Source organism: Marmota monax, unplaced genomic scaffold (assembly GCF_021218885.2).
Source record: "Marmota monax isolate L192 unplaced genomic scaffold, Marmota_monax_Labrador192_F-V1.1 WCK01_AAM20220418_F8-fsc00114, whole genome shotgun sequence".
NCBI lineage: Eukaryota > Metazoa > Chordata > Mammalia > Rodentia > Sciuridae > Marmota > Marmota monax.
Genome location: NW_026694943.1, coordinates 2,061,778 through 2,077,509, shown reverse-complemented (window position 1 = coordinate 2,077,509; position 15,732 = coordinate 2,061,778). Strand labels below are relative to the sequence as shown.

At 39.7% G+C, this 15,732-nt stretch overlaps 1 protein-coding gene across 1 annotated transcript in view; it reads right to left on the bottom strand.

Annotated features, from left to right (window-relative positions):
• Nucleotides 1-15,732, bottom strand: part of Ust (uronyl 2-sulfotransferase) — a 277,477-nt gene that overhangs the window by 106,102 nt on the left and 155,643 nt on the right. Inside the window, exon 3 of the mRNA XM_046427401.2 lies at nt 6,290-6,445. Coding sequence (XP_046283357.1) covers nt 6,290-6,445 — 156 coding nt within the window. The remainder of the gene's footprint in view (nt 1-6,289; nt 6,446-15,732) is intronic.

Genomic DNA, 15,732 nt, shown 5'->3' with positions numbered 1-15,732 from the left:
GAGGATTCATCTGTCTATAGGACTCCAAGACAACAAGACTGCGTTCACAGAGCTGGGGGAACGACTCCCCACGCATGGCGCAGACACCTCTCAGGCCTGTGGATGTTGTCTTTCCTCCTGTGAAGTCAGGAGCTTTGAGAGTCATTCTAAGAAAGACTTTCGTGCTCCTGGGATAGATGTTCTGGTTCCTGAGGAGACAGCACTTAATACGACTTTGGGGAGCCGTGGTGTCTTCAGAGATCTGAGAGACTCTCAGGTGACCCAGAAATCTTCTGTGCTTAATGGAGGACTCACTTTATTTATTTATTTTTATTGGTTGTTCAAAACATTCCAAAGCTCTTGACATATCATATTTCCTACATTAGATTCAAGTGGGTTATGAACTCCCATTTTGACCCCAAATACAGATTGCAGAATCACATCGGTTACACATCCACATTTTTACATGATGCCATATTAGTAACTGTTGTATTCTGCTACCTTTCCTATCCTCTACTATCCCCCCTCCCCTCCCCTCCCATCTTCTCTCTCTACCCCATCTACTGTAATTCATTTCTCTCCTTGTTTTTTTCCCATTCCCCTCACAACCTCTTATATGTAATTTTGTATAACAATGAGGGTCTCCTTCCATTTCCATGCAATTTCCCTTTTCTCTCCCTTTCCCTCCCACCTCATGTCTCTGTTTAATGTTAATCTTTTCCTCCTGCTCTTCCTCCCTGCTCTGTTCTTAGTTGCTCTCATTATATCAAAGAAGACATTTGGCATTTGATTTTTAGGGATTGGCTAGCTTCACTTAGCATAATCTGCTCTAATGCCATCCATTTCCCTGCAAATTCCATGATTTTGTCATTTTTAGTGCTGGGTAATACTCCATTGTGTATAAATGCCACATTTTTTTTTATCCATTCATCTATTGAAGGGCATCTGGGTTCGTTCCACAGTCTAGCTATGTGAATTGTGCTGCTATGAACATCGATGTGCCAGTATCCCTGTAGTACGCTCTTTTAAGGTCTTCAGGGAATAGTCTGAGAAGGGCAATAGCTGGGTCAATATCCATAGAAATATGCACAAGCTCCTCAGCAGATATGGATGTCCATCGTGGATAAGAACCACTTTGTAGTGAAGTCCAACTTCATTGAGAAATGTTCTGACTTTTAAACATAGCATTTAAAGTTCTCCAGGATGTGACCCTAATTTTAAGTCTTGTTCTTCCCCTTTCCTCTTGATTTGTTATATTTTAATCAGTTCCCTGTACATACTTACCCTCCCTATAAAAATGGGGTGATAATACTTTCCTAATAATATGGCTTCAAGGATTAGCAGTCAGGTACACTAGCATCCAGTATGGTGTTGGCTACTCAATATCCAGCATCAGTGGCTGGTCCTTAATAAACATCCACCAAGTAGAACGGACATACAATGGAGATATATGCTTCAAAAATAAATAAGCAGCCAGTGCTTGCCTATAATCCTAGTGGCTCGGGAGGCTGAGGCCAGAGGATCACGAGTTCAAAGCCAGCCTCAGCAAAAGGCTGAGTGCCAAGAAATTCAGTGAGACCCTGTCTCTAAATGAGATACAAAATAGGGCTAGGGATGTGGCTCAGTGGCCGAGTGCCCCTGAGTTCCATCCCTAGCAACGCTCCCCCCCCCAAAAAAAAAGAAGATTAATGAGTGTGGGGGCATTGTGGTGCACACCTATAACAGCAAAGGCTCGGGAGGCTGAGGCAGGAGGCTCACAAGTTCAAAGCCAGCCTTGGCAACTTAAGGTCTTGAGATACTTAGTGAGATCCTGTCTCAAAATAAATAATAAAAAGGAAGGACTGAGGATGTGGCTCAGTGGTTAAGGGCCCCTGGGTTCAATCCTCAGTACAAAACAAAACAAAAAATAAATAAACAAATGAACAAGTGAAGCTTCTCCATTAAACAGAGGCCCAGGACTTGGGGAAGCCTGGAGGAATTCCTCTGGCATCTAGACCTTTTCCAAATTGAATATGGCTTCTTTAGGTAAGTTTTGTTTTCTTTTCTTTTTTTAAGTGTAAACTTGTAAATTTTAGTGGGTGAGACAGTGGGGAGAGAACTTTAAAAATGTAAAGGAATTCTGTGCTGTTCTGTTTTTGGCCAAGCAGCTAACACAACCTAGAGTGCGTGGGCATAGAATGGCTCCCTCTCCCATCTTTGAATGTTTTTCAAGGTTTAGATCATTTGAACAGCTGTTTAATAGAGTCAGAGAAGATGTGAAGTTCATAGTGAAATTGTAGCCTTTACCGGTGTGACTGATGGAAGGATGTAGACAAGTCCAGCATTTCCTAAACTATGGATGCTAATTCTGTGAGCTCTTAAGGAGAGTCACAGTATTCATGGAGTCCCTGACCCAAGAAGACTGGGAAATGCTAGGTGAAACCAAGTTATACAGTTCTTTATTTTTCTGTTCCTGTTTTTAATTCCCAGACTCTTTAGAATGTGACTAAGTACTGTGAATCTCTTAGAGGGAGACAAGGTATACATCATTTCCCAAATTTATTGAACCATGACATTTTCTTTCTTCATTGTTTTAGGGGACTAAGATCTGCAGGAACACACTGAAGGAAATGCTGACGGAGGATTTTGACAGGGCTTCTTAAACCTGACTGAATCATACAACTCTTGTGACACTTCATTAAGAGAGAGAGAGAGAGAGAGAGAGAGAGAGAGAGAGAGAGAGAGTTTTCTAGACTCTGCCCTAGAATCTCTAGGAGAAGGGCCATTTTTTTTTTTTTTTTTTTTTTTTTGCAACTCTGGGTTTTAAAGGCTCTACTGGAGATTCTACTGTGCAGACTAACTACTTGCATTATGAGACTGGCTTTTGGATTCAGGAGAGCTCAGGTTCAAGTTTCGATGCCACAATAGTCACTATTAATCAAGTCCTCTTAGTTTTCTCATCCATGAAATAGGGAATCATACATACTCACTGGTATATTTTTTGGTCCAAAACAGTAAAAGGGAGTAATAACGTTTTCAGTTTGTAATCCTCAGGGACTTCAACAGAAATGCAAACAGTATAATGATCTGCTTTCTCAATCTTTTACGTATGCCAACAACTTTAACCCATCTCCAACAACAATGAAATAATGGTGGATTCTTATTGCTGTGATACCACTATGGCCCCTTGACCTTCCTTTTCCTTCGAGCAAGTTTCTGAAATAGTGTCAGACCCTTAGCAGAGATGGCTATGAGGATTTTTGGCAATCACTTCCCAGGTCCTTTGGGGAAAAGTTCCCTATCTTTCAAACTGTATACAATCTCCAGCTGGTAAGAGACCATCTAAGCCTGCCCAAGAAACTGAAATCTGGGTTTAGGCCACACATGAAATGACATCATCGTGGGTCTGCGTTGTGCTCTGTGCGAAGGCCCAACATTTGGCCAGCAGCAGTTCCAGGCTCTTCTGTTGAGGAGGAGTTATCCAAAATACAAACTTCAAAGGTGTTGCTATTTCTAGAAGAGCAGATGTAATGGGATTTTTATAGGCATCCTGACATTTGGTGTCTTCATTCTCCCTTTCCTTCTTAATAATCCCTTCCCTGTCTTATTCCATTAAATAGATTTTTAACAGTTAGTACTGTGTGTGTGTGTGTGTGTGTGTGTGTGTGTGATGCAGCTATCCTCCAGAGGGAAAAGTATGTGTGGATTTAACTCTGGCCCAGAGAAGTTCCTTTGTGTCTGAAAGAAATGGTACAGATGATTCCAGTCTTATAAATGGGCTCCACTGAAACATTCATTTTTCAGTGAGTAGTTTGCAACTTGGAACACGTTTTCTCACAAAAGCAGCATTCTACAGGGTGGGTACAGTCACGGGCCAGCCCACAAGAACCTGCGCGATTCCTACTGCACCTGAAGCAGAATATTATTATTATTATTATTATTATTATTATTTAGAGAACAGTGTTTCCATGGGAACAAATTTTCAAGAGTTTCTACTGTTTAAGGGTGAGAACTACAGACTGTAAAATTTTTAACAGTCTCCTAAATCACTTCCCCCTTATTCCTTTCATAAATTACCAAGAAGAGGAGCTATTCATTGCACAAATTATTTCTTGAATATATTAAGTTAAAATAATATTTATTTCTCTGCTTGTTTCATGCACTTTGAAACTTTAGTAAACGGGATGCACAGCCAAGAACAGGTTTCTCTAAAAATTACTGAAGTGCTTCAGGCTTGGGCTTCTTGTCATACTGTCATTATGATAGTTTTTACATCAAAATTGTATATTTGGTTTTTTTCCTATGGTATCTTTACCTTTGGATTTTTAAAAACTTGCCTTATAATTTAATAGGAATCTGCAAAAACTATGTAATGAAATATATTCTAGGCTACCCTGACCACAGGAATCAAAAATGTTTCAACTATATACTACACAGATTATGGTAGAAGTTGTATAAATATATCACAGAAACACAGTGCTGGAAAGAACCTAAAAAGATTGTCTAGTCTGTTCCCTGGCTTCCAGACAAGCCGACCATTCCAAACAGATGAGAGCTAACCTACATTTAAGAGAAGGATGACTCTGTCTTTAACCCTTTCAAGATCTCACAATTTAGACACTGGGAATAAATTGTTGTTAATTTTTCACCTTAATTAGTACATTTATGATAACAATTGTATTTTACTTTCTCAGGCTTAAAATAAAGTCTTTTTTATTTGTGTAAAATCCTACAGCATCATCACATATTATATTTTATATTCTCTCCTCTAGGACATTCCTGAATATCCCCATGGCTAATTCTTCAGTTATCTTTGTCTTATATTCTCTGGGTTACCTGAACACTTTTCAACAGTGGAAACCAAACTCTAGCCCTCCAGTTTTTGAGGCACCTGAGTACCACATATGTTTTTCACATATAGGAATATTTAAGCAGACTCAGATAGGCAGGCGCTAAGACTTGGATCCAAAGGAAAACTAAATTCAATAAACATGAAAAAGTGACAATAATATAGGCTAGTTACTTATAGTTACGTTCTTTCAGGTAGTTAAAAGGCATTAACCAGCCTAATCATATTAGCTCTTCAATCAAATAAAGAAATCAAAGAGAATCTGTCCCTAATAAACAAAGTTGTGCATAAAATGTGATATTTCTTTTAGTGCTATTTTTTTTCCTATAGAGAATTGACTATGGAACTTACAAAGAGGTAAGCTCAAAATACTTTTTTGCTCACTGGAGAAGCCTATTACCTATTGGTACTGATAATGACTTTTTAACTTAATACTTAGAGACTCTTTCATGGGAGTTTTCAAAGAAATGGGCATGACAGTCTTTATACTGTGGATGATGATGAACATACTAGCTTTAGAGCAATCATATTGGCTCCATGACTATCTTAAAACAGTCCTACTTCCCCAAAATAAAAGAGAAAGCTGGCATTAGTAAGTTGGAAGGATCTCCCCCTGGGAGACTCTGGATGCCTCCAAGGTGAGGTTTGTGTCTGAAGAATCACACCTGGGTAGACACTTTCATAACCAACCTGACAGCAGATCACAAGGCTTGCGTACACCCCAACTCATGTGCCTCTTGTGGGTGGCAGTCATAGGTAGATGCTCACCCCAAGTTTCTAAGGAAACAGAGGCAACTTTTTGAGACCAGGTTGACACACTTGGCCCTGTAAAATGACCATGAGAACATGGTTCCTGGCTTTTCTACTTAGCAGAGCACCTCCGTGGAGAGTCTCCCCGACCTCTGTACAGGTTTCCAAAGTTGAATCAGCCTTCACAGCTTCCTGGTGGAGGAAAGCACTCCTACCCCGACACTTGTCCACTTGCTACCATTGGATAATCCAAATGCTGCTTTTGAAAACTAAGATTCTCTGAATTTTCTACAGCAGCAAACTCATGTTACCCATCACCAACTGGATTCCAAGTCCAGGAAAAGTTTTTTTTTTCTTTCCTATAATTGTAAAGATTTAGGATACTGGAAAGAAAATGCAGAGGAAGAGATGTTAAAAGAAAAGAAGGTGGCACATGACTTACAGCTCAGTGAGGTAAGCTTACGGTTTATGTAATTTTAGCTAAATAGACAATTACCAGTGTACACTGTCTTTCCTCAGTCCTGAAACAAGTATCATTTCAGGGAGACTTCCGGTTTTTAGATTTCCTACACAAGTCTTAAATTTCCTTCTACACGCTGGCAAAAGAACAGCATGAAATTGAAACTCTGGTATTAATTTGCAGGAGCTTGAAGGACATCCTGTAAGAGACCCACTAATTACACAAATGAATTGAAGCAAAATACACTCCAGCAAGGGGAAAAGTCAACTTACTTGTTCATTTTTTGTAAGCCTGGTTTTGTTGTGAATGTCTGAAGTGACCAAATTGAATCCGTGCTTCTCTGACAAGATTCTCAGAAGCAAGACCACAGTGCGGCTGCCACATTTGCCCACCCTGTTGTACACCACCTGGCTGGGGAAGGGCAGTACCTGCGAGAAGAACAAGAGAGAAAGCATGAGACGTTTGCATCAAACCACCCGTGATTCTTCCCTCAACTTCAGAGCAAGGAACGCTGGATCAATCTCAATGAGAAGGACCCATATCAAGTGGGTGAGGGAACAGACGGGATGAAATGTGCTAACTGTGCTTTTGAATCTTGCTTTTACTTTGGAGAATGTTTCCTAAGTTCATCCACGTTGTAGTATGAATGGATACTTTGTTCTTGTATATGGCTGAATATTACACTGTATGAATGTACTGGATTTTGTTTATGTAGTCACCAGTTGATGGACATGTGAATTAGTTTCACTTTTGGGTATAATGAGTAATACTGCTATGAACATTTGTGTACAAGTTTTTGTGTGGACATATGTTTTCAGTTCTCTTGTGTATATACCTAGGACTGGAGCTGCTGGATCTATGGTAACCCAATGATTAATTTCTTGAAGAACTGCCAGAGTGTTTTCTATACAGCTTCACTATTTTATATTCCCATCAGCAATAGAAAAGAATTCCAATTTCCCCACATCCTTGCCAACACTTGTTATTGCCTGTTTTTTTTTTATGTTTTATTATAGACATCCTAGTGGGTATGACGTGGTACCTCACTGTGGTTTTGATTTGCATTTCTCCAGTGACTAATGATGTTTGGCATCTTTTCATGTGCTTTTTGGTCATTGTGTTTTTCTTTGGAGAAATGAGTATTTAAATTGTTATCCATTGTAATATCAGATTGTCTTTTTATTGCTACATTTTAATAATTTGACATTTATATGTATATTGGCCTTGCAAATAAACAATTTCTGAATATTTTCTCCCATCCTGCAGTTCTGTTTTAATTTTCTTGATGTGATAAATCCTTAGAAGCCTGAAATGTTTTTAATTTGATGGGGTTCAATTTGTCTAATTTTTCTCTGGTTGCTTATTCATTGTGTTATATTTAAGAAATCATTGCCTAATCCAAGATCCCAACATATATACCTAGTTTTCTCTATATATGTTTTATAGGTTTTAGTAATAACATTTGGGTCTTCGACCCAGTTGGAGTTAATTAATATGGTATGAGGTACGCTAACTTCATTCCTCTACATGTGTATATCAATCTGTTGAAAAGAATATTTTTTCCTCATTTAACTGCTTGGCACCCTCGTCAAAAACCTACTAACCATAAATGTGCGGCTATTTCTGGACTTTCAGTTCTTGTCTGTTGATGTATATGATTCTTCTTATGCCAGTATCACATGGTCTTGATGATGATAAATTCATTATAAGATTTGAAATTAGGAAGAATGACTTCTTCCAACTTTGTTCTTTTTCATTCAAGCTTATTTTGGCCATTCTGGGTCCCCTGAATTTCTATAGGATTTTAGGATCAGCTTTCAATTTCTGCAGAATAAGCCTTTGAAATTTTGATGGGATTGTATTTGATGGGTAGATGGTCTTGGGGACTACTGCCATCTTACCTGTATTGAGTCCTTGTCCTCTGTCTTTCTATCCCTTTAGTTCTCCTTTAATTTGTTTCAGATGTTCTATAGATTTCAGTGTATAAGCCTTCATACAATTTGGACTCCTTTTTAAAAAATTTATTCTTTTTGATGCTACAATAAAAGGAATTATTTTCTTAATTTTAATTTTATCTTAGGAGATTCAAAAGAAGAAACAGGACTTACCCAGAAACCTTCCGTGAAAACACTATTTCTCCTAAAATGGACTTGATTGTCCATTTTAACAGGAATATCATTAATTTTTGTATATTGGTCTTTTATCTGAAGTGTGGATGCATGCACTTACTAGTTCTAACACTTTGTGTATGTGTGGGTTGTTTACAATTTTCTATATACAAGATCATGTCATCTGCAAATGGAGATAGTTTTACTTCTTCCTTTCCAATGTGGATCCCTTTTGCTTCCTTTTCTTTCCAAATTGCCCAATGATGATGATTTTAGTAGACTATAGAAGCCATTATGAAAAGCATCTATGATTAAATATTTATGTCCCTAATAAAAATATTATTTCCATTTTGAATGCTCAGCACTGAGTAACAACAAACCAATGATAGATAGTCAAAGGATGCCTTCTGTCAGCACACATCCATAACAGCAGATTATAAGAAGTCTCAAAGCTAATGAATATAGTAAATATTCTCAAAATTTGCCTACAATATGCCATTTTAATTTTTGCCTTGTAATTATAGGTTAACTTATTTTTCTGAGATACCTTACATGCAGAGTAGCATTGCATAAATTTGAAAAGAGTCACTGAAGTAAAACAGGACATCTGTTATCACTCGTTTGGCAGCCAGTCATGTGCCATTTTGATATAATTCTTCCACTATGCATTTTCCTGTGAGCAATACCATGTTTCTTTAGACCCGTCAGCATCTTTAGACCAGTCTCCACAGTGCCTAGAATGTGCCTGGTATGGAGAGTCTAGCATTAACACAATGATTCTGTTCAAATGTGAAACCAAGAGAATCTTCAAATACAGGTGATGTTACTAAGCAAATGCTAGTAAAAGTCATTGGGATAAGAAGATGGTTATTGTAATAGGTCACTTTTACTAATGGTTGAGTCAGTGAACCCTCCAAAGCTCTCTGGCAACTATGGCGACTCAGATATCCAGAGAAATCCATCATGTTCACAGTTATGAGTCTAACCAGGGAGGGCCTTACTCATAACTAGGCTTCAAGCCTAATGTAAAGATATTAATAGTGTTTTTGACTTGGACTTTCCATTATAGCCAGGGTGGGGTATAGACTATGGTTAAGACGGGGCACCAACACAAAAACAAACTTGAATTCCTCCATAGAAATAAACTGCTCAGTAATGGGGATGAATGCATTTTTTTTTTCCTGCCTCATAGTACAACACTGAACAATGAGGACTGGGACAGCTATAAGAAGATGTAAGTTTCCACACAGGTAAATGCTTTCTTGCAAGATTGTGAGCATATCTTAGGAGATTCAAAAGAAGAAACAGGACTTACCCAGAAACCTTCCGTGAAAACACTATTTCTCCTAAATTGTGTGAAGAATTGACACAGTAGCAGGCTTAGCACCTCCCTACTTCCTTTTGCTAATAACCAAGAATGTTATTTGCCTTTCTTACTGGTTAGTTTTTAAGAATGTTAATTTCAATTCTTTCATTAGTCTTGAGAGATGCTCCCAAACAATGGTTATAAACATTTGTATTTAACAAATATGAATATTTGCTATTATATAAGAACAAAAATCCCTGCATCATACCCACAGCTATATCTACAACAATAATTGAAAAGAAGGCGAGCACATTGTCCCTGCTGGCTCCATTTCCATGGATATACAGCTGCATGGCCTGAAATTAAGAGATGCAGAACGTGCTGTCACCTAAGTTTTCTGGAGTCAGACTGTGACTTTTAAAACTACATCATGTGCCATCACAAACAAACCTCTCTCAAATTTAAATCAGTTCCCCAAAGAACCTAGGTTTCCACACAGGTAAAAGCTTTATTACAAGATTGTGAGCATATCTTAGGAGATTCAAATGAAGAAACAGGACTTACCTAGAAACCTTCTTGCACTGAAAATGGGCAAGCAGGTCAGGCTAAATCAACGTGCTAATGTTGGCCACGGTATTAAGATGAGTAACAAGAGACTGGTTCTGCCCTGCTCTTGGTAGAAATGTAGATTTGCTTCTGAAAATCACTGGTGAAAAAAGGGACTGGCTTTTATGGAGAGTGGGCACTGCCTTGCACGCTGCGCTGTGGGTGCCCTTTTAATCCTTGTTCACACTCCTGAATCAAACAGCATCATTGCCTCTTACTCTAGCTATGCCTTCAGCATTACTAATGACAGCTGCAGTCTCTCCTGTGCGCCCCTCCACTTCCCCATGGACTATGGGTTCATAGAACAGTGGGGTTGAGGTCTAGAAGCCAGGCAGAATAACCCATCCACTCCACTCTGCCCCCAGCACGATCACCCTCTTTCCCCCCACCCGGTGTAATCTGTGTTGGACTTGCCTAAGAACGTTCTTTTCTATCACATCATGTCACCGTCTCAAATATGAGGTAGATATTAGGATCATATTTATATAAGGAAAGTAAGGCCCAAAGAGATCATCCAGCATTTTCAAGGTCACAAAGCTAAAAAGCGGCATGCCACAACTGAAGCCTAACCCTCACCTCTCCTGGCTCAGAGGAGAACACTCACTTACACACAATGAAATCAAATGGTGAAAGGGACTTGCAATTTGACTTGGGTGACAGAGACACTATTTCCTTTCTTGTGTCTTGCATATATCCAACCTCGTTAAGTGAGCTATTTTTCAACAGTCAGCTATCACAACCAGTATCATCAGCCATTACTCAGCCTTTCCCCAAGTTCCCCAAAGGTCTAAGTGGAACCGACAGGAGCCCATTAGCCTCTCTCCCCATCCTCAGGACTCAGTCTTGTGAGCTAATGTAAGCCCAGAGTGTCAGTGCGGCTAATGGAAGAAGAAGGTAGGAAAATGTTCTGCCCCAGCGTGCCCTCCTCTGAGATATCCTGGGCAGTCACAGTTCACAGCCACCTGGAGGATTATGAACCACTTCCACTAGAAAAGGGAAAACGCAGGAAGCAGCTGTTTATAGGGAAACATAGGTGAATTCATAAATAAACTGGGATCGTTTATTAAGACAAGCAAATGCCCTCAAATGATCAACTCAGTGACCTTGAAAAATCATCGACCTAGAGTTCCCATTTTCTTCACTGGCATTTGCCAGTTGTCAGGGATGGAATTACCTGCTTACAGGATCCCATTATTATCTGCACACAAATTCTACATCATCTTTCCCTGAATGCCGTGCACAGAAGTACACACCAGCAGCCCTCATCAGCCCCTCCCCAAATGATTCTTCATTCTTGGCAACTATGATTATATGAATGTTATGTCTGTGGTTTCTGTTTTATGGCCAATTTGTAAAAGTGAAGGGGCCTCCAAAATATTTCACTCTATGAATTATATATTTTTATGTTGCCTGCTTGTAAGTTCTGCAAATGCCACAAATCCCCAGCGTCTGACAGGCTTGTGTGGAGCGTGCCAAATAAACAGAAGTCTTTCCAAAATCCCAAGCACAGCAGTAACTACCACCAGATGACAGCCACAAGTTCAATGGCTTCTTCCCCATTTGAAAGTAGGGGAGAAAGACTTTCTAGGTAAGAAGCAAACTTGGTCTCCATCAAGACTTTCATGGTCTATGACAACAGGACTCCTCCAGGGGTTGATATTGTTGGAATAATTAACTTTCACTGTGGCTTTTAAGTCTCTGCAAAATGGTATTTAACAGTACAATACAGGCTGCAGTTTTCTTTTTTTAAAAATTTTTTTTAATTGTAGATGGACACAATACCTTTTATTTTATAAATTTATTTTTATGTGGTGTTGAACCTAGGATCTCGTACATGCAAGGTGAGCTGCAACCCAGCCTAAGACTGCAGTTTTCAAATAGCTGTATATTCAAATTCCTTGTGGAATTGTAAAAATGCAGGTTTCTGGGCCCTATCCTAGGCCTGACTGAATCAGACAGTCTAGGGTGAGGATGAAGAATCTGTCTCTAAAAAGTTGCCCAAGAACCTCTGCTGACCAGGAATCACTGCTGCTGAGAATCCCCAGATCTCCATGTTAAGCAGCTGAGTTTCTCCTGGGGTCTTCTGAGGGATTACCTGTGGGATCCCAGAGAGGCGTGGGAATCTCACGGTGTTCTGATGGCCTGTCCCCAGAGTTGACGATCGTGATTAACCTGATCACATGTTTCCACTACAGTAAACACCTCTGCACCTGGACTGGCTAGAGAACAGGTGTGCTGGTTAAATGAATGTGTAGGCTAACTGAAATGCATACTGAACATCACCAAAGCAATTGACCCTCAGCACTACTATTATGCTGAGTATGAACTGGCTTTCCTTGACGAGGAAAGTTGCACTTGGAGATTTCCAGCACCTCCATTTCACAGTTAATCATATTAACAGCAGGAAGAATCACAGCCAGGCCTTTGCCAGGCTCCAATTCAGCTCTGCGGCTCACGATCCACAGGACTTGGAGCAGTTCAAAGTCATTTAGCTAACCCTCATTTTAAAGTTTCCCAGGATGCTGTGGTGCGAGGGTCTGGTCACCTCACACCTTTGTGACTCAGATTTCTTATCAGTAAAAGGGGAGGGTTGGGTTATATGCAATAGATGATATTCTCTTTTGAAGCTAATGAATTATTAATTTTAATCTGCATTTTTAACAAGATACAGGCTGGATATGCTTTTAAAATGAAAACTAGGTTTTACGATATTTGCTTGTGAAATGTATTCACAAGAGAAATAAGAAAAATCTAAAAACTCCAGGAATGTTTGCTGATAACAGGGGACGCCATTTTCAAGGGTGAGCACAGTTCTATTTTGGAAACTTGGGCACTTCTGTAGCTGTCCTATTCTTGTTGGGGCTTGTCCTGTAATACATCTACCACAGTATTTTATCTTTATTTTTCTTTTCACAATTTTGGTTACTGCAAGCTCCCTGTTTTTAAGACCATCACCAAAGCCTCCCAGAATTCAGTGCTGACCCTCCCCGGCCTTTGCCCATCAAGCCATCCACGTCCTCTGCCGCATGTATCTTGGTTTTCTAATCACCAACATGTCTCCTGCCTGGCAGGCTCTTTCCTCCATTCTGGAGCAGAAAACTCACAGGACCCATTTAAGAAGCCTCTTTTCCCTTACTCAATGCCCCTGAAGGGAAAGCTCTTCCTACCCACCACTCTCCAACGGCATCTTGGCATTCCTCTAATTATTCATAACCCATCTTCTCCCAGACACCGTGCCAAATCGGAACCTTATGCCTTCTCTCTTTTCCCTGCTTCTACTTGAAGCAGTCTAAGGCTATCTATAGAAAGATAAATATAGTCACAACTCATTTACAAGTCCATCTGGGCCTATCTGTTATGTGCATGGTAGATAATTAATGGAGAGTTTATCTGTTACTGGGATGAAAATACCATTATGTGTTGTTTCTGAACCAATGTGGCCATATTTATCATTATACAGTAGGTTTTTTCTTAATACTCATTATATATTCAAACCCTTGATTTGAAATATTATGTAAGAAAAACTAAAAGTGAAGTAGAAGCTCCCTAGATGATGAAAGTCATGAAATTGACATTCCCTTTGGCTTTAAGTAGTGGAGTGACCTTGAACAAATGACCTTGAACAGCTTCTTTGGCCAAGATCTCCTCAAGTGTAAAATGGGGGTACTGAGCATGATGATTCTAAAGGCTCCTCCTGTCCATATCCCATGATATTAACAGGGGTCACACACTACTTACAGACATTCACAGGTAGTCTGAAGGGTAGACTGCATTGACATTGTCCTCTGCACTCTGATACATCTACTGTCTTTATCTCCATAATGAACAACACCACCATGCTATTCCTAGGAATATAAGAGCCTGCGCACGGTCTGGAATCCTCAAACAAAACAGCAATTCCACAAGGAGCGGAAATCACATTTTGGATGTGATGATTGAGCTATAATGGTGGGAGCTTTGAAGTATTCTTCAGGGGAGAAAAAAAGACTTCCGGTTTGAGGAAAACGCAAATCTCAGGTGACACTGGGTACATGCTGTCAATGTCAGGAACAAGAAGACAAATGTTTTCCAACTTTGAACTAACGAATGTGAAGAAAATCTACATATCAGGAAAAGGCGGACTCTCCTTTAATTCCACACCACTTTTGAGACACCTCTCCTGGTCAGTGCAGAAATCTTAGACAAAAAGTCCAAGAACTGGGTATCTCACTAAGACAGAATGTTGGTTTTTAAAATTCAAACTTCAGATCAGACTATAGGAAACTGAGCCCGTGGGATACTCAGAGAAATGAAGGCCACAGGCCACATCTAAGACACGTGAGCACCCTGGGGGGAGCAAACTGTGACAGGTAAGCCATCCTGAAGGAATATGTCCAGATGCTTGCAAGGGACTCAGTCTTGCTTTTCACACAAGACTGCTCTTATGCCTGGCAGCCTCTGTCTACTCTTCCAGGAGCCCTTTAAATTTTCCCTGTAGCTTTTATAATCAACACCAAACGGAGGCATCTGTGGGGGTCCGTCATTTCTATTTAGCCTTATCTTCCCATGTATGTGTGTGGATATACATGTTCACATGCCTTGTGTGTTTTGATGAGCTCAAAGACATTTGTAAGTAATATTGCTGTAGTAAATCTGGATTCTAGCCACCTCTGGAATTTTCTTACATGCTATGTATTCAATAATCCAAAAGTCCTTATTAAGCAAAACTCCAGGGACAGGAGTTGCAGATTTCCTAGTATGGATAGAGAAAGCCTCAGGGTCCTCAAATTAGTTCTAGATTTAGGGCTGTTTCATTTTAGTATAAATCAATTCAATTGATTTTTTACATTAACTTCTGGAACAGAATATAGAATCATGAAAATGCATTTAGGCAGATAATCTTTCCACCAGACCCACACACTTAGTTCAATTCTACATTCAGATCTGTAACCCTTCTCTTAATCACATACATTTCCAAATAGTAATTGCCTGTTTACCAGTTTGCTCTTAAGGCTAACCTCTGTTTCTTCATAATTGTCCTATTCTGTTTTAGTTACAAACTTAAACTCTGAGTCCAATCTAAAAGCTCATTTACTATAATGAAATGGAAGAGAGTGCTGATTATTGATTGGAGGTTTCATAATTTATAGCAGGTATTATCGGCATGGGCCAACCATTCGATTTATAATGGTCTCCTCTGAATGTTAGGGAGAAAAGGAGTCAATTGTTCAAATTATGGGCTTCACAAGGGAAGACTACCCTTGTGGTAAATGGCACAAGAGAGGGGAACAGCTATACTTGGCGGCCAATGCTTCTCTCTCTCATCAAAGCACTGTGCAAAGATTTTAAGACCAAAAGCTTACATACGCTGTTCATTGTGAACCACATTATTATTTTCCATTTGAAATCTCTGAATTGAATTTCAGTTTCCTGAATGTGACTTTGTAGCAATAAGTCTATTCTTGGACTCAAATGATCATTGTTGAAATTCCTTAGCTTGCCTTAAGGTTTTTGTAACAATTAAAAATAGTGTGGCAGATTGGTACAGTCATGGCTCCCAACCAGTCACCCCTAAACCTATGCTCAGTGCAACCTCCTTCCACGTGGGTCTCCAGTCTGATCACATGACTTGCTCTGGCCAATGAGATATCAGAAAGTACAATGCAAACAGATTCATCAGGACTCACCCTTGAGCTGGGGATGAGATTGCCTCCCC